This window comes from Siphateles boraxobius, unplaced genomic scaffold (genome assembly GCF_051911475.1).
Source record: "Siphateles boraxobius isolate OS27281-9 unplaced genomic scaffold, OSU_SipBor_1 50, whole genome shotgun sequence".
Classification (NCBI taxonomy): Eukaryota; Metazoa; Chordata; class Actinopteri; order Cypriniformes; family Leuciscidae; genus Siphateles; species Siphateles boraxobius.
In genome coordinates, this window is record NW_027509142.1 from 1,043,400 (window position 1) to 1,062,073 (window position 18,674).

General features: G+C 40.8%; 1 protein-coding gene across 2 annotated transcripts in view; it reads left to right on the forward strand.

Moving 5' to 3' along the window:
- The first annotated feature begins 666 nt into the window (after positions 1 to 666).
- Positions 667 to 18,674, forward strand: part of rbm10 (RNA binding motif protein 10) — a 28,441-nt gene continuing 10,433 nt past the window's right edge. The window contains exons 1-10 of one of the 2 annotated variants that reach the window (XM_077204683.1): positions 667 to 931; positions 1,502 to 1,575; positions 4,174 to 4,696; positions 4,928 to 5,116; positions 5,743 to 5,812; positions 12,561 to 12,634; positions 16,985 to 17,071; positions 18,097 to 18,157; positions 18,264 to 18,422; positions 18,497 to 18,657. In XM_077204683.1, the coding sequence (XP_077060798.1) occupies positions 1,559 to 1,575; positions 4,174 to 4,696; positions 4,928 to 5,116; positions 5,743 to 5,812; positions 12,561 to 12,634; positions 16,985 to 17,071; positions 18,097 to 18,157; positions 18,264 to 18,422; positions 18,497 to 18,657 (1,341 nt within the window). In that variant the 5' untranslated portion in view covers positions 667 to 931; positions 1,502 to 1,558. The remainder of the gene's footprint in view (positions 932 to 1,501; positions 1,576 to 4,173; positions 4,697 to 4,927; positions 5,117 to 5,742; positions 5,813 to 12,560; positions 12,635 to 16,984; positions 17,072 to 18,096; positions 18,158 to 18,263; positions 18,423 to 18,496; positions 18,658 to 18,674) is intronic. The other variant, XM_077204684.1, reaches the window with a different exon arrangement.

The window sequence follows — 18,674 nt, forward strand, 5'->3', positions numbered from 1 at the left end:
CTTATGCACTCGCACTCAAAATTTTAGGCGAGTACGGGCAAAACATATAAGATATATATAGCACACTCAATGCCCTGTAGATTGTGATGTCACTTCTTTTGTACAGAAATGGCCTTGAAAAATGTAACTAGTAATTGCATTACTGCTGACAGATGTATCAGAGTAACATGGAAGCTTGTTTCTGCCACAGAATAGAAAAGAAAAATGGTAATTCTATTTTTCCCCTCACAATTTCCTCGCAATTGCGTTTATATCTTGCCATTTTTTTTCTCTCAGAATTGTGTGATATTAAGTCGGAATTGTGAGGGAAAAAGTTGCAATTTATATTTAAGTAGCCAAAAAAATACTTAAGTACAGTGACTGATTTCATTTTCTCAAATACTTCAAAACACTGATGAGCTCTACTTACTCAATACTACACAGTGTACACAATACCTACTGTTTTGCATGGTGAGTGAGACAGCGTGCTACGTTGCAAAAAGGCGCATAGGAGGCGCTTGTGAGCAGCACTTTTCTGGAACCTGAGACAACAAATGGGACACGCTGCCTAATTCAAGGCCGCAAGTACACAAGTGTGCCATTTTAGACACGGCCTGAATCTGAGTCAGCTGCCCATGTGATCCCAACGCGTCGTTTAGCTTTTTCAGCATCAGGTGTAAGGCCCTTATAGTATTTGAATGTGCAACGAACAACGTGTTTCTATGTTTAGTATTAGTAATGGTTACCTTATCTAACACATATCGTGCGTTTGATTATTGTTTTTGTTACGGTTATGGTTTGTATGCCAGTGTGCTTTAAGCCAATCAGCGTGAGAGTTCTGTCCCCGCCTACCGGACTGAGGCCATCTTACACCCAGCTTTACCGTGAGTGAGGCGTCACGCATATACACTGTATCAGTTTCGGTGATCGTGACGCTACTGCTGTTACTGAGGTAAATGACTTAATAATGTTATTATTATGCAATTAAAATACTGAAGTTTAAAAGTTCGGCGTATCTGGACACTTGTCTCGGTGTGCTGGGTTTGGCTGGTGTCCGTGCCCTCTGGACTGAATCTGTCACACGCAGCTCTATTAAGCATTATATGCTTTGCACATGCTCTTTATTTGGTGACGCAGAGGTGGAGATATCATTGATGGTTGTTGTTTATGTATTAATTAGATTTTTTTTTTTCTATAGAATAGTGTAAGGCTCAGTTCAGCATTTGCATGACTGAACAGCCCTGCAGAAAGTATTGGATATCATTTTTCTAACAACGGCATTTATTCCTCCTTTTGTAGTGTTTCCCAAATGGCGTAAAGGGTAAAAAAACGACATGGGAACTAGTTTTTGACTTCGACCAATCCACACACACACACACACACACACACACACACACACACACACACGTCCTGCTCGTGTGCCTGGCAGCTTAAAACAGTAAAAGTCAACATGATATATCCTTGTTTTTAATGCATTATTTTAATAAATGTGAGGGTTGATCATTACATATTTTGTCAACAGTTGTAAATGAAGCAGGCCGAGGAAAAGGTGGGCGTTTCTGTCGATTTGCACTGAAGCATGGATTATGAGAGGAGGTAGGTCAAGTGTTCTCTTCTGTTTTTAATATGAATTTGCATTAACCACTGGTCTTGATTGATTCATACATGCATGTTCTGACCTTATTACATTACCTCATGCTGTCAGACATGTTTAGTTTATTGACAAATAGCCTATACATGAACTGCTTTTTTTGTTTACAAAAGATAATAGTTATGTAACTACATGCAGGGAAATATATTTAAGGTACTGCAGCTAGTCACCATTTCCTCGCCCTTTTAAAATCATCTTGCAGTTTATTCAAATAGTAGCCTACTGTTGTGTAATAGTAGGATTTACAAATATAGGGAGGTACATATTTTTCATGTTACCTTTCAATTTAGAGGTCTTAAAGCTTCATCGATAATAACTACAAGGATTAGACAGATGGAAATAAAAATAAAAAGTTTTCAAATAAAATGCAACACTTCACACTGTTACTGCTTTAAAATGTATGTCAACTACCACTTGCTTGACAGTACATGATTGGTGGTTCTTGAGTTGGAGTAGCAGAGCATGCAGATTTAAAGGAATCGTTCACCCAAAAATGAAAATTATTTTATTAATTAGCACCCTTATGTTATTCCAAACCCGAAAGACTTTTGTTCATCTTCGGAACACAAATGAGGATCTTTTTGATGAAATCTGGGAGCTTTCTGTCCTTCCATAGACCGCTACAGGACTGGCACTTTGTTTGACACTTCAAAAAGTTCATAAAGAGATTGTCAGGGCCCTTTCACACCTACCTTGTTTGTTACGGATTTTCTGACTTCTCAGTTTGATCCGAATCAAAATTACAGGTGTGAAACCTCCCCCGGACCACGATCCGGACCAAACGGATGAAATTTGGTCAGACGAAAAGAGAGTTTCGAGAGTAGTCTCGGTCCGGATCAAACTGAACAAAGGTTTGGTTCGTTTCTTGTGTGAAAGCATTTTCTGTATGGTTCGGACTTCCAGACCATTTACAGGAAGTTCCCGTGACAACTCATCTTTTGAAACTGACGGCCAGTATGGAAACAAAATGCCACTCACCTTGTCCTCTCCCCAAATGGAGGTGCCAGGGCTCGCAGGATTGCTTGCAGTCTTCTCCTCCTTTCTTGCCAGCGACGATAAAATGTTCACACAACGAGGACGTTCATTTGTCGAATTTGAACCAGCCTTGAGTATAGTTGGTGCTGCGGGTAGTAATCGCGTAATAATAACAGTATAGTGGCAACGATATGCATCTGTTTATTCATTCTTTTCAAAGTTACCCGCCAAATTGACGACACGCTGACGCCAGACGCACTTCCATTTACAAACCAATCAATGTCAAGATGCACTTGCATAATTGCAATGTGAAACAAACCAAACAAAAATGAACCGAATGTATAAAATGAATCAAACCATGAACTTTGAGCTTCTGCAAGAACCAACGAGGTTCATTCTCGTGTTACACAGCATGTTTGAACTTCAGCAAGAACCAATGAGGTTCATTCTCGTGTTACGCAAGAGGTTTGTTCTCATGGGTCAAGCAGGCTCGGTTGAGTTTATGTTTATGTTCACTGACCAATGTTTATGTGAATAAAAGCCTAAATTCAATCTCTTCCTCATATCAAGTGATCAAATCTCTCTTAAGAAAATTTGGACTAAACCGTTCAAATCTTATGGATTAGTTGAACTTTTTGAAGCATCAAAGTGGTAGTTGGGTAGCTGTCTATGGATGGACAGAAAGCTCTCAGATTTCATCAAAAATATCTTAATTTGTGTACCGAAGATGAACGAAAGTCTTACGAGTTGGAACGACATAAGGGTGAGTAATTACTGACAGAATTTTAATTCCTGGGTGAACTATCCCTTTAAAGTTGCAGCAAGTTATTTCTGAGAAACACTGTTGATATTTGAAACAAACACACCCCAACCCCAAAAAAACACACCCCGGCCTTCATTGCTCCACCACCAATATAACGAACACGCTAGGGGTGTCCATACTTGGTCCTGGAGGGCCACTGTCCTGCAGAGTTTAGCTCCAACTTGCCTCAACACACCAGCGTGGAAGTTTCTAGTCCCTCTTGCTCACTCCTCCCCTGTTATGAGCGGATGTGCACCCTAATTTCTGATTGGCTAAAAGAATGTTGTGGTGCTCGATCTAATCTAGAGCTGCACGCTTTATCGCCGAAAGATCACAATCTCGATTCAACACCCATGGGATCTTATTTCCTTGATGACAACGATTCACCTGTGTCTATTAACCTTTGACAAAAACACACCGAAACATTCAAACCTGCATTTGCGCTCGCGCCGACCGAGAGAGAACCGTTTTAAATAACAATTGTATTAATTACATTGTTACTCAACTAGGTGGCGACAAGTGACTGTTAATAAAATGTATTCATCATTGAATCATTCATTCAAGAGATTTGTTCAAAAACACTGATTCATCCAGTAATGAACAAGTGTATTTATGAGTGAGTCATTGAATCATTCATTTAAACCATCTAGTATATATAAAAAAAATGTGGGTGTTAATTTCCATTTTTAACAGCGTTTTTCAGAAATTGCTTACTGCACCTTTAAGCTACAGAGTGCCTAAATCTTGCTCTTTTACAATGTCATAGGGGCGGTCGTGGTGACCGCATGGGTCGCTATGGGAAAGAGTCTGATGATCACGACTATAGGGACATGGACTATCGTGGCTATGGACAAGAAAATGGCTTAGGACTGAATAGCAGATTAACAAATGCAAGACAGCACGAGCGTGACAATAGTTTCGAAGGTGTGAGAGACTTCGCCTCAGGCAATTTCTCGAATAATCGACCCGGATTCAGCCAAAAGGGGAACCGTGGATCCAAAGACAACAAACTTGGGAAAAGTCTGCTCCAAAGTCCCCCGAATCAGAACATCCACTCAAGATTCCAGCAAGATGGAAAGAATTATGAATTTGAACCAGAGATTGATGCACATAGGAGAGATATACAGACATTTAGATCAGGACAGAAAGTTTACCAGGATGACCAAACGCCAGATGAAGGTGAAGAAAATGAGGACAACACCTGGGGCAGAGTTAGAGGACGGCACAACTCTCAGGGCAAATGCGGTGCTGAGGAAGACAAATATACCACACATCTTGGCCACAAACAAGTGAGTACAGTTGTCTCTCCTAAATGGTTTTAGTTTTGTATGAATCATGATTACAGACAAAGGTATTGACTATTGAAATTGATGTAGTTGCTTCTCTGTAAAGATTCTTGGTTTACTTGCCTTAAATTGTTAATGCTCTAAACATTTTTACATATCTAAACATTTCTCTTGGAGATTTAAAAACAATTGAGAAGGGTAATATATAGGGGGAGGACTATCTTCCTTATTTAGGGTGTTCCTGACCAAAACCAATCAGCTAGGGGCAAAATGAGAGATGGAAACTACCAGCATACTCTGGATATGAGCCAGGAGGAGCCAGAACCCCGTGACCAGGACTACAGGTCTGATACAGAGCCGGCACAGAAACCTAGTAACGTTGTCATGCTGAGAATGCTCCCACCGAATGCAACTGCTAACGAGGTTTGTCAATATTTGTATTTCTTGACTTGTGTATATATGATATGATAACCAAACATCTGTTGCATACACTTGTGTCCTAACCAGATGGTCTGGTAAAAAAAAAAAGGTATCTTGTCATGTTAATCAGACTTTTTGCTCCAACCAGCCACGACTATGATACACGATTGTATTTTAGAAACCGTTAGAACAACAACAACACACACGTGACAATGATAATCTCATGTGCTAATTATGTGCTTTAGAGACGCTCTTCTGTTTGGCTGTTTTGAAAATGATTTTGTTTTGCTTGTCGCTGGAATCTTATTGCAGCACGTCTGATTGGAACACAGTAAACTAAAATTACAACAGAAAACAAAACAAAATGCACTTACTTTATAATAGATTTCTCTGTGGCAGTTGTTGTGTGCTTGCACTATAAACTTGCATTGTACATAGTGCGTAATTTTTAGAAACTGTGGGATAGGTTAACATTTTCTGGTGTTATATACACAGTATACTACGCATGATAGAGCTTTAATTGTATTTTACCTGGAGTATTTAGTCATCCAGCTGTTAGAATACCAATTTTGGGCAAATACCATGTTTTGTTTGGTCTTCGAATCAAGTGTTTGGTGTTTGCTCTTTAGATTCGGGCTCGGCTGCAGGAGCAGGGGGTCCAGCCCAGGGAGGTCCGCCTCATGAGGAACAAGTCTACAGGTAAGCGTGCTCTACCAGGGGGGCTTCTTTGTACCCCAGACTGTCTTCCAAGTCTCTCTTCCACTGCCTTTCATAACAAGCCTTAGCTCACTCTTGCGTCTGCCTAGTTCAGTGTTTTACTTCAGTACAGTCTCTGTCTTCTTTCTCACTTACCGCCTGGTGTATTAGAGTTGAATGAATAGGCTGCTTAGTACTGGTGTTTTGAAATCTTCAGGTGTATGTTTCCGTGACCCCCTGCACATCTTTTAACTTAATCCATCACGTCTGATTGTTTCCTGTTCTGTATTGTGTATGACCATTTTCTTACCATACCCCTTGTCAGACTATTCTTAACCAGACAACATTCACATACACACTTGATACATCCACAAGGAACAGTAATGTTTACGCCTTCACACAAGCACAAACACATCTACTCCTAGTGCCAAGCTTGCCTCACATGTCTTTCCAGCCTTATCCCTCATTCACTTTGATTGCTCTTATCCTGAAGTCTGTGGAAGATCTTGCACCTTGTATTATGTAAGTATATTGCAATAGCTGTGTTGAGAGGATAAGTGGGGCTGACCATTACATGAGCATACATTTTTGGCTTTTTTGATGTGTATGAAAAGGTTTTGGAATTTTGAATCGTGAGCTAAAAGGGTGGACAAAGTAAGGTAAACACCATTTAAAAGCGCTTCGTTTCTTTCAGGCCATTTAGTGCATGTTGACTCTGGTAGTTTGTTTTTTTGGTCTGGACAAATTCTGAAAATTTTACATTTTATCCTGGTTCGCTTAGCGTTCACACTGTCATTAGTAAGACCAAACCTAAAGAACAGATTTTATGACGCATATTTCGTGACGCAACTTACAGAGCATCAAAAACAAAGCTGTGTTCTGGGATAAAACTGCTCGTTGTATAATTATATATATACACTCACCTAAAGGATTATTAGGAACACCTGTTTAATTTCTCATTAATGCAAATACCTAATCAACCAATCACATGGCAGTTGCTTCAATGCATTTAGGGGTGTGGTCCTGGTCAAGACAATCTCCTGAACTCCAAACTGAATGTCAGAATGGGAAAGAAAGGTGATTTAAGCAATTTTGAGCGTGGCATGATTGTTGGTGCCAGACGGGCCGGTCTGAGTATTTCACAATCTGCTCAGTTACTGGGATTTTCACGCACAACTATTTCTAGGGTTTACAAAGAATGGTGTGAAAAGGGAAAAACATCCAGTATGCGGCAGTCCTGTGGGCGAAAATGCCTTGTTGATGCTAGAGGTCAGAGGAGAATGGGCCGACTGATTCAAGCTGATAGAAGAGCAACTTTGACTGAAATAACCACTTGTTACAACTGAGGTGTGCAGCAAAGCATTTGTGAAGCCACAACACGCACAACCTTGAGGCGGATGGGCTACAACAGCAGAAGACCCCACCGGGGACCACTCATCTCCACTAAAAATTGGAAAAAGAGGCTACAATTTGCAAGAGCTCACCAAAATTGGACAGTTGAAGACTGGAAAAATGTTGCCTAATCTGACGAGTCTCGATTTCTGTTGAGACATTCAGATGGTAGAGTCAGAATTTGGCATAAACAGAATGAGAACATGGATCCATCATGCCTTGTTACCACTGTGCAGGCTGGTGGTGGTGGTGTAATGGTATAGGGGATGTTTTCTTGGCACACTTTAGGCCCCTTAGTGCCAATTGGGCATCGTTTAAATGCCACGGCCTACCTGAGCATTATTTCTGACCATGTCCATCCCTTTATGGCCACCATGTACCCATTCTCTGATGGCTACTTCCAGCAGGATAATGCACCATGTCACAAAGCTCGAATCAGTTCAAATTGGTTTCTTGAACATGACAATGAGTTCACTGTACTAAAATGGCCCCCACAGTCACCAGATTTCAACCCAATAGAGCATCTTTGGGATGTGATGGAACGGGAGCTTCGTGCCCTGCATGTGCATCCCACAAATCTCAATCTACTGCAAGATGCTATCCTATCAATATGGGCCAACATTTCTAAAGAATGCTTTTAGCACCTTGTTGAATCAATGCCACGGAGAATTAAGGCAGTTCTGAAGGCGAAAGGGGGTCAAACACAGTATTAGTGTGGTGTTCCTAATAATCCTTTAGGTGAGTGTGTGTATATATATATATATATATATATATTTATTATTATTATTATATTTATTTTTTTACCAGTGTAGAACTCACAAAAGCTTATAAAATGTGTAGACGTCAAAACAGCGGCAGGAATCCCTATGTTACACACACAAACAAAGATCTGTTGCAAGAAGATTGTTTCAGATGTCTGTATCAAACTGTTCTGGAGAACATCGCAAGAAATATGAAGAGAATTATTTATTTATTTTTTTAGGGTTGCATGCATCATGTGACATCACATCCTGTTTTTGGTTCGTTTAGATGACTTTGGTCCGTGTTGTGTATATATTTCAGGGCATTTTTCCTGGCAGTTTAGTGCGAAACGAGGAACAGGTCGCATGAAACCTTGCTAATGTGAAAGCTGTCATGCGGACCCGGGTTACACTGAGGTACCGACCCCGAGACTACCTGAAGGAGCTGGTCTGAGTTCGGTTGCACTCCGCAATTCGAGTTAATGTAAATGCAATTCCGATTTGGGTGCGCACTTGTTCAGGAAGTAAAGTAAACTGTGCATGAGTTTTAGCCGATTATGATGTATAGTTCAGTAAAACGCATGTAAGGGATGATCATGTTCGTGTACGTTTGTGATGATGTAAGATGAATGCAAACGCACCAGGGTTCGATAGAATCAAGTTGATTTTGAAATCAGACCAACAGTGTGGGTGAACAATCGCGCTCGGACTCAGGCTGCAGCAAACGTGCCCAGTGTAAAAACGCCCTCAGTCAAACCGCACCAGAGTTCGTTTGGAAGCGGATCGAGACCATTCTTTTCAGCATCTCTGTCCGCTTGTTTGGTGCGCACCAGGGTTCAAATGGCAGCATTCACACTTAATCAAATGAACCACATTTATAGAGCAATCGCACCAGAGTTCTTTCAAATGAACAAAACCTACCAAGTGTGAACAGACTTAAAGGGGTGGTAAAACACAATTTCACTTTTATATCTTTAGCTAGTGTGAAATGTTGCTGTTTGAGCATAAACAACATCTGCAAAGTTACAATGTTCAAAGCAAAGGGAGATATTTGCTTTTAAAGAAAAGGACTACAACAAACGGCTGGTAGGGACTACAAGACATTAGTGACATCAGCAACCCTAACATGTACATAAACCCCTCCTCCGTGACACGCAGTCCATGTTGAGAAGAGGAAGAGTTGTTGTATGAGTACATTTGTGAGTCAGCTCAAACTTTAGCATCCTTCTTTTCACATGCAATAAAAAGTCACTCTGTGTGCATCTCACAACAGTTCCTATACGAGTGATTTATAGATTATCATGACAGAATATTCTAGTTGAAGATAGTTAACTCCACATAAGCAACATAAACAGGGCTCTCAAGTTTTATCAAAAATTTAGAGTGAGATTTAGGGTAGGAGCCACCCAAATATTTGCAGCAGCGGTCCCTCGACCCAACCAAATTCGCTTCAATTTTTGCTAGCAGTTCAATTTTGCCTATTGTTCATAATTGACCAGCACAAATGGAAATTATAAAAATTGTTAAATCTGATAAAAAGACAAATTCATCCAAATAAAATAAATAGTTATATTTAAAAAATACAAATTTATTGAAAAATAAAAATAAATTTGACCCCAAACAAGTCAACTGAACATCAGTGCTCAATGTGCATAACATTGTGTCATAACAACTTGCCCTGAGCATGTATGTCAAGACCCAAACCGGTCACCTTTACAGGGGTCATCGGATGCCCATTTTACACAAGTTGGTATGATTCTTTTGGGTCTTCATGTAAAGTTTGTAACATACTTTGGTTAAAATTTCTCAATGGTTGTGTAAAACAACACCCTTTTTCCCCCTATTTAAAAACAGCTCTGTTCACAGTGACCCGTTTCGGTGCATGTCTCTTTAAGTGATAATGAGCAACAACTTTTTGGCTTTTTGAGGATTAAAAAAAAAGTGAATGGATTTTTTTCATTGCATGGTGATTGTGTCCACACACTGCAAAGACACATTTATTTGCAAATACCATATAAAAGTGTATTTTGCAGCCGATGACCCCTTTAAAAGCAGTTGGAGAGTTTTTGAATGCATCAAAAATAATTTAGCACGAATTTGGCTATACTCCTCAACATCAGCTCTCACTGTCTTTGATCACAGGCAAGAGATATCGTCCAGGAATCGTAAAATCAAAATGCAAAAAAATAAATGAAGATGTCCGCAAACCGCATTCATCAGATCGTGCTCTTTCAACTTCCTCTCCGTGTGTGCGCGTGTTGTCTAGTAACGAACGTGCTTGCAGCGGGAACCCATAATTTACCCGGAAACAACTAATTCTAATTTCTGATTGGCTGGTAGCTAGCATTTAACTCTGTATAACTCGAGACAGATGCTATGAACTCGGCAGAGAACTTCCCTCCGTTTGCCTGCGCCTCGTCCATTAATTGTATAGCGGGACAAGTTCCCTTACTCCTCAGCGTGAGAAATACAAGGTTGAAATGCGTGTGTCTCACGCCCAATGCGTGAGACTTGAGAGCCCTGCATAAATTCATCAACAAACCATTCAGAGACGTCCTGTTGCATTCTACATGTTGTCACTTCTTCTTGAGTCTCTCCATCTTTGTCTGACTGTTTTAACATTAAAGGCAGAACAGTTTCTGTCATTTTAGTGTGTCTGCGGGAGGTAATCGCAGCTGCTAATACACAAGAGCTCTTGAAACCCCGCCTTCTGAGGCAGCTCATTTGCATTTAAAGGGCCAGGCATAAAACGGTGCGTTTTTGCTAACCCTCAAAAAGTGACTACTTTAACATGCTATATAAAAATATCTGTGGGGTATTTTGTGCTAAAACTTCACACACACACTCTGGGGACATCATAGATTTATTTTATATCTTGTGAAAAGGACATTTTACCACCCCTTTAATAACACCGCTACAAAGGTTAGACACATTAGGTTAAGTCTATGCTCTAATGGGTTTACATTTGAAGAAAGCGAAGGGACACCAATAAATTACAGTATTTAAAAATATATCTGTTAAATATTGTACATAATCCATAAAGATATAGGCAGCTGCATCTGATTGCTGTAATACATAGTTAACAGCGGACTAGGGGCCCCCTAAGAGGCAAACACTGTTGCCATATCCAGGAGTGTAAATACCTGCAGAGATACAATTGGGAATGACTTCCTGAACAGCAGGAGAAGGTCAAATACCTTGGCCTGGCTGATTACCAGATGTAAATGTAATTGTAAACATCTTCTGTACGAGTTGTTCTGCTAAACGTTTCCCCCTAGTTCACACCTGGAAGAAGAGGAAGATCCTCTTCTTGAATGGTGCAGTATCCCACAACACCCGTTTGACGGCTTGTATGACATCATTACAAGAAGGACTAAAGCTGTGGCTCTTTTCCTGTATAGATCCCTGATATTAATGTATTATTAGGTGTTTCCTTTATTTTTTCCACCCTGTTTATGTGTCAGTGGGATAAAGGTATTTTGGAGAGAAGATTAAAGTTCTTAGTTATTGACTTTTAACGCATGTGGAACTGCTATTCACCGTAGTTGAGGTCAGTCAATTTAATTCATATTAAAACGGTTATGGTTCAAGTATAATGTCTTTTATCAATTAATTATAGCAATAAAACGTATTGTGCTTGTGTTTTGTTTGCAGTAGGAAACAATTCATAGTGGACTGCTTGGAATGCCTATTTCAAACAGCTTTAATCCCATATGGGCAGTTTAGCCAGAGACCTTTGTTAAACGCTGCCCGTTGGCATTTCAGGCCGACTGATATTATTGACCAGTACTGTGACGCCTGGTGTGATTTCAGACAAGCCTCATAAAAATTTGGTATAAATAAGACTTGCATATAAATTAGACTTGTCGGTTTAGTGAATCAGACAGTCAAAACATTAATAAAAACGAGTATCCAAAAAGTTTCATAAGTGTCAGTATAACATGTAAGATAATGATGTAAGTGTTGTATAACATGTAAGATAATGATGTAAGTGTTGTAAAGTAAAGCAAAGCAAGTATTTAATAATAATAATTAAAAAATAATATACATATCTAATCAGCATATTAGACTGATTTCTGAAGTATCATGTGACACTGAAGACTGGAGTAATGATGCTAAAATTCAGCTTTGATCACAGGAATAAATAAGTTTTCAAAATATTTTTAAATAAAAACAGTATTTAATATTTCACAATATTATTGCTTTAATTGTATTTTATTATCAAATAAATGTAGCCCGTGTGAGCAGAAGAGTCGTTCAAAAAACACAAACTTGTGAATGGTAGTGCATATTAATGTTTTTCAGATGTTAGGTTTTATTGCTGAAACATCAGATTCTAATAGACCTATAGTGTACCCACATTTTCAAATGAATGTCCTGTGTGATTATTGTTAAATTGACTGGTGTAAATAGCAGAGGGAAACAAAAAAAATCCCTTAGTTCTAGCAGTTTAAAGGCAGCAGTGTGATTATTGGTTAGAATACAGCTATACCTCTTTCTACCATCTCTCTCTCTCTCTCTGTCTCTCTCTTTCTCCCTCTCTGTCGATATGAAAACACTAACCCCTCACTGCGTTGTGTTGTTCTGTCATTGTGGCCCGGCGACGGCTGTGTCTCCAGGTCAGAGCAGAGGATTCGGCTTCGTCGAGTTTAATCACTTGCAGGAGGCCAGCCGCTGGATGGAGACCAACCAGGTCACTTCACACTGCACACACACATACACACTACAAGACCACACGTGTATCGATATATATGCCCTTTATAGCTGGATTCCTTATGATTTCACAGATTTCGCCATCTCTTAAGAATGAGGTCTTTTGTTGCCATTCTAATAATAAGCAATCTGTCTAGTACAAATATTTGACTCTGCTACTAGTTGGGTTTTTTCTGGAAATGCCCAAGCTTGATATAAATTCAACAGTATTGTCCCCCTGAAAGCTCAGTTTGTGTGTGTTGTCTCCCTTTTTAGCTGCGAAGTGTCTCTTGGCAACCGTAAAATCCTAGTGTGAGACCTGCCCTTTATTTTGTGTCTCTCTAGTTAAATCTATGTGGCAGACACATTTGTTCAGAGAAACTTACGGTACACTTTTTACTGGGTCTCTCCCCCCAATCTACCTGTTGTAATCCTCCTTGCTGAATACTAGAAAACATCAGAATAAATTCTGGTCCACACTGCTGCTTATTCTGATCAAGAACTCCACACTTAGACAGGAAGAATTGTTTTGATGGCCTTGTAAAGCGATTAACCACAATTTTGTTTTTGTATTGATGGTGCCAAAAAACTGACCCAATTCATGGTCTCCCCATACAATTCTACAGAAAACTCTGGTGAAAGCAGGAGAATTTATTGGTCAAAGCAGTCATATGATGTCACTGGTGCCACAGCATGACTAAGTTGATGACGTTTAATCCAGATGCACTTTTATAGAGTTGTCTGATGGAAAACATGCAGGCATGCCTGAAGGGCAGACTACTGTTCCACCGTCATTTCCAATTTGTAAAGCTCTTTGAATACATGCTCCCCTCAGTTGGGTTGTTTTCAGTGTCAAGTCTCAAAGAGCTGACGAAGACTACACAAGAGAGTGAGAGACGCCGTTTAGTGTTCAAACCATCTGCTCCATCAACTGCCCGCTCTAACCCTCAGTCCTGCTTGGAATAGAGTAGCAAAAGTACTTTCAGGAGATCCAGCTGGGAAAAACCTTCCAGTGGACACCGGGGAAGTGTGCCGTCATCTCGTATACACTATTGGCTCTGAGTTAAAGGAAACTTTGTTACATACGTAACCCTAAAACATTCCCTTTCGAGGGAACTCGCTGTGTCATAGTGTTGACGCTATACCCACGAAGCCATACTAAACAAATGCCTGCTCACCAGCTGTTTTTTGAATGTACTGCAGTGAACCAAGCATAGTCCAAACCCAGGGTCTGAACCTAGAGTTGCCATACAATATGCATACCAAGGGTCCAAGAGCTTTAGCCCCTAGAGGTGCTTAACGTTCCTCAGCTCTGATGCCTCTATCTAATAACTGTTAGTGACGCTACAGCGTCCAGACTGGTCCTAGGACCAAATTTTAGTATGTAATCTTCCTACCAGAGACCCAAGGGGCAGAGCTACAGCTTCCGCTGTGTCCACCAAACACTCCCACTCTGGAAATCGGCAGACTACTGTTACACCACATTAGCCATTCCCAGTTTGTGAAGCTCATTAAAAGCAACCAATCTTAAAGGGCTGGTGAAGACTGCAACCATCTGCTCTAACCCGCAGTCTTCCTCAAAGAAGAGTAGCAAATGTACTTTCAGGAGATCCAGCTGGGAAAAACCTTGGAAAAACAGAGGAAGTGTGCCGTCATATCTCGTCTGCACTATCACCTCTTAGTTAATGCTGCAGGGCGAGACAGACGGAGCTCAGCTTCTTCTGTCAACTGCCCCTCACCAGGTGTCACTTAACAAAAAAGAACTTGAAAGACTTTTGCTGCCGATACACCAAGGAGTCTGTTTACACCGGCCCTCTAGGTAGTGTGTTGAACACCCTTCTGCAATGTAGCCCACACCTCGGCTACTGTCAACTTATTCTCATCATGATCCCAGCAAGAAAACATCCTGACACAGAAAAAGGGGGACTTTACACTGGCAATTCACCCATTCATCGCAGACTCCCAGGAAGCATGCCAACATAGTTCATTGCAGGCGCTGAAGGACCCTAAACGAAAGGGGATGAACTTTTTAAGGCTGCAGACTAAATCCTCGCCTCTCTGAACCTCTTGAAAACATCAACAGCAGTGCAAAAGAGACCAGAGGGAGAGACTGGGGTTTTAAGGAGGAAGGATTTCTCCCTCTCCTTTATGCCCAAAATGTTTAACCACAGACGCCTCTCTGTGGCAACCATCACAGCCATAGATTGATCGATGGCCCAGGACTTCTGCTTTGTGGCATGGAGGACGAGATTTTTGGCTCTGCTGTGCTCCAGGACTGCCTCGGGAGACAGTCCCTCCCCTGTCCTTCAGAAGGTCGGTCTGGTTAACCCTACAACATTGCCATAGTGTGCAGGGCTCCACTGGCCTGACCTGCTGCTGCGTAGGACTTCTGAAGATCTGGAAAGGCATAGAGGGCAGGACCGGTAGCTTCAGAGATGCAGCGCCATGGGAGAGATAGCCTCTTCAAACTGGGGCATCATGTTCGAATAATTTGACACGACGGAGGGGACTATCCAAGCTGAATTCCCCATGATCTCGATACTTTCCTATGGAGGAGCAGGGAGAAACAATCCATAACATGAGGTGCCGATGCCTGGCTCCCATCCCAGCGAAGAGAGCCAAGCAAGAGCAGCAAAGCTTCCTCAATGCAGGTGTCCTTTTGTAGTCATGCCGGCGCACCAGTGATGTGATATAGCCAGCTGCAAGACTGGTTGCCCACTGAAGCTAAGCAGGGCTGAGCCTGGTCAGTACCTGGATGGGAGACCTCCTGAGAAAAACAGGTTTCTGCTGGAAGAGGTGTTCGAGAAGACAGCAGGGGGCGCTCACCCTGTGGTCTCTGTGGGTCCCAACGCCCCAGTATAGTGATGAGGACACTATACTGTCAAAGAGCACCGTCCTTCGGATGAGATGTTAAACTGAGGTCCTGACTCTCGTGGTCATTAAAAATCCCAGGATGTCCTTCGAAAAAGAGTAGGGGTGTAATCCTGGCCCAATTTGACCCCTGGCCTCTGTCCATCATGGCCTCCTAATAATCCCCATATACACTGATTGGCTTCCTCACTCTTGTCTCCTCTCCGCCAGTAAGCTGGTGTGTGGTGGGCGTTCTGGCGCAATATGACTGACGTCGCATCATCCAGGTGATGCTGCACATTGGTTGTGGTTGAGGAGATTCCCCCTTCCATGTAAAGCGCTTTGAGTACCCAGAAAAAGCGCTATATAAATGTAACAAAATTATATATGACTGCCGTGGCCAATAACATTGGCGTGATTTCACACGTGTTTCAGACACCTATGCACATTGGAGGCATTCCCATAGTGTCAACACCATGTCTCAGCGTCGAAAGCAAATGTAGAGTTATACTACAATTTCTGTCTGCACAGAGGTAAAAACTACCTATTATTTCACATTAAAGAAGTTACATTAACTGTGTACTTGCTGCTAATTTATTGCTACGAGCCTCGCAGAATTGGGCAAATTCACTTATTTGTTGTTCATTATATGTGCTGTAGAAGCCCAATACCTTGTAAACCACACTTTCTTTCATGTTGTTTTTTGGTATTTGTCAAGCAGCAAGGCAGTCAGATTAGAAATTGGTGATTTCATCCAGTGCTTGCCAGTTGTGCATGTAGCATGTAGCAGATGGTTCATGAATGGACTGTGGGTGGTCCCCACTAGCCTAGATCTTGATTTTATAAAGGCTAATGCTAGTTAATGTTATTTCTGTTTTATTTGTGGGTATGAAGGTACCATAACTAGTAGTTGGCACTATGTACACAAGCATGGTGTCTTTTTGTTTGTATTTGATTATCAGGCCTCTAAAGTGCTCAAAATCAGGTATGATAGTTGTTGTTTTTCTTTAAGTATTCAGTTACATTAAAGATGCTTTCTTAATGCCATTAACTCAAATGAGGGGAGTTGTCAGCATTTATTTTAAGCATTGAAGGATTTATTTTTGGCTCAGGTACAGTAATACGTTCAAGTCTTTATTCTATGTGTCCTGTCATCGCTGTATGAATTTGCTTTTGTGATCTTCTGTCTGGATGTTTTATTTGTGGCTTAATGTGGGTGGGCAGGAGTGAGCGTGACTTTTTTTGTTCCCCTGAATGGGGGAGGTTGAGGCTTTTGGCCAGAGAGGGTGTTCGCACACGCTCTCTCACTCTCAGGCCGGCGCGTCTTTCTGAGTCCTCTCAAGCTGATGGTGATATCTGACTTCCTCTCTCTCTTTTATCCAGTCTTCTCCTCCCCTCTTGTGTTGAGATGAGGTCTCAAGTGTGCCAATTCCACCCTGAAAATGATATTTACCCTCTTTTATTCTGTTGTCCCCTCTCTTCTTCTGTGTCTCACTTTCAGAGCGTGCTCACTATTTTGGGACAGCGAGTATCTATGCACTACAGCGACCCAAAGCCCCGTGCAAATGAAGACTGGCTCTGCAATAAGGTAACTTTCTTAATGTTCTTTACTTCAATAATTAAAGAATTATGCTAAATTATGTAATATAAGCATGAATTAATTCTTGAATTATAGGGATAGTTCCGCTTTATAAGAAATTAATGTCATAATTTACTCACACTGGTGTTGTTCTAATACAGCAGGCCCTTCTTTCTTTTTTTTGGGCCACAAAAGAAGAATTGTTAAAAAATGTCCCGCTCGTGCTTGTCCATATAATGGCAGTGAATAGAGACCAGCAGCAAGCTTTATACAAAAGATGAAAGATCTAGTGCAACACCTCATATAATCCAAGTAGGGGTGTTACGAATCGTGATATACCAGTATTGATGATGATCATTATCAATTTTGTCATTTGTTTTTGTGCGAATGTGTATGTGTTGGCTACCTGTTGTGAACCAAATTGCCCCTTGGGGACATTAAAGACATTTCAATTCAATTCTTATATAAAAAATTTTTAAATATCGTTATCATGTTAATTAAGGGTGTTGCAAAATACTGGTATTCGCGATAACCATCATATTTAAAATGAATAGAACACATACAGTATACTATGACGTAAATAATCCAGTGCCAGTATCTGGTTGACGTCCCAATGTACTGTTTATGTATTTAAATATTATGATTATATTGATGATAATAAGACCATGTGGAAAAAACATCCAAATAATGGTGCAGTTTTATCCCCAAACAATTGCATAGAAATCTCTGGAGACTCAGAGCACATAAATAGTTCTATATAAATTGCACTCTGTGTATGTGCGTTGATCTGTGTTTATATGTGAAAAGCAAAGTGGTTGTGTCTCTTCAGAAGACTTGAATTAATCTGCTCAATACGCATAGATTACTTTTACAAATTTTTGAAGATAAACCCAGAAAGACATCTGGGTTTGGAACGACATATAGCCGAGTATAAATGATGACATAATGTTCGTTTTTGAATAACTATGCCTTTAAGTGAAAAAATACTTCTTAGTAATGTAGTTGTCAACCCAAACATGTGTTTTGATTGGCAGTGTGGAGTGCAGAACTTCAAACGAAGAGAAAAGTGTTTCAAATGTGGAGTTCCAAAATCAGGTGTGAATGGAAATTAATTTGTTGCAGTTCCTTTTCTCACGCTCCAAATGGTAAAAACATTAATATATTAATGCAAGTTCTTGCACATATGACTCTTTCTTTACAGAGGCTGAGCTAAAACTCCCTCAGGTGCCAAAAAGTTTAACTTTGGGGCAGTTAAAGGACTCAGCTCAGGGTTTACTGCCCCTTCCCATCATATACCAGACAGCATCTCCAATTCTCAACTTAAGTTCCTCGTCCCAGGCTGCCGAGGTGGCCAATGACAGTAAGTCGTACACCTGTTCAACACTTTTACTTTGGGGTAAGACAGTGTTTACATCTGTGTTCACATCTCTTCAGCTCTGATCCTGCGTAATCTGGGACCCCATACTACACTAGAGGCCATTTTGTCCGCTTTGGCCCCGTTTGCTACTCTCTCCCCTTCAAATGTTCGGCTCATCAAAGACAAACAGACACAGCTCAACCGAGGGTTTGCTTTTCTGCAGCTCACTACTATCGTGGTAAGACAGCGACTCTA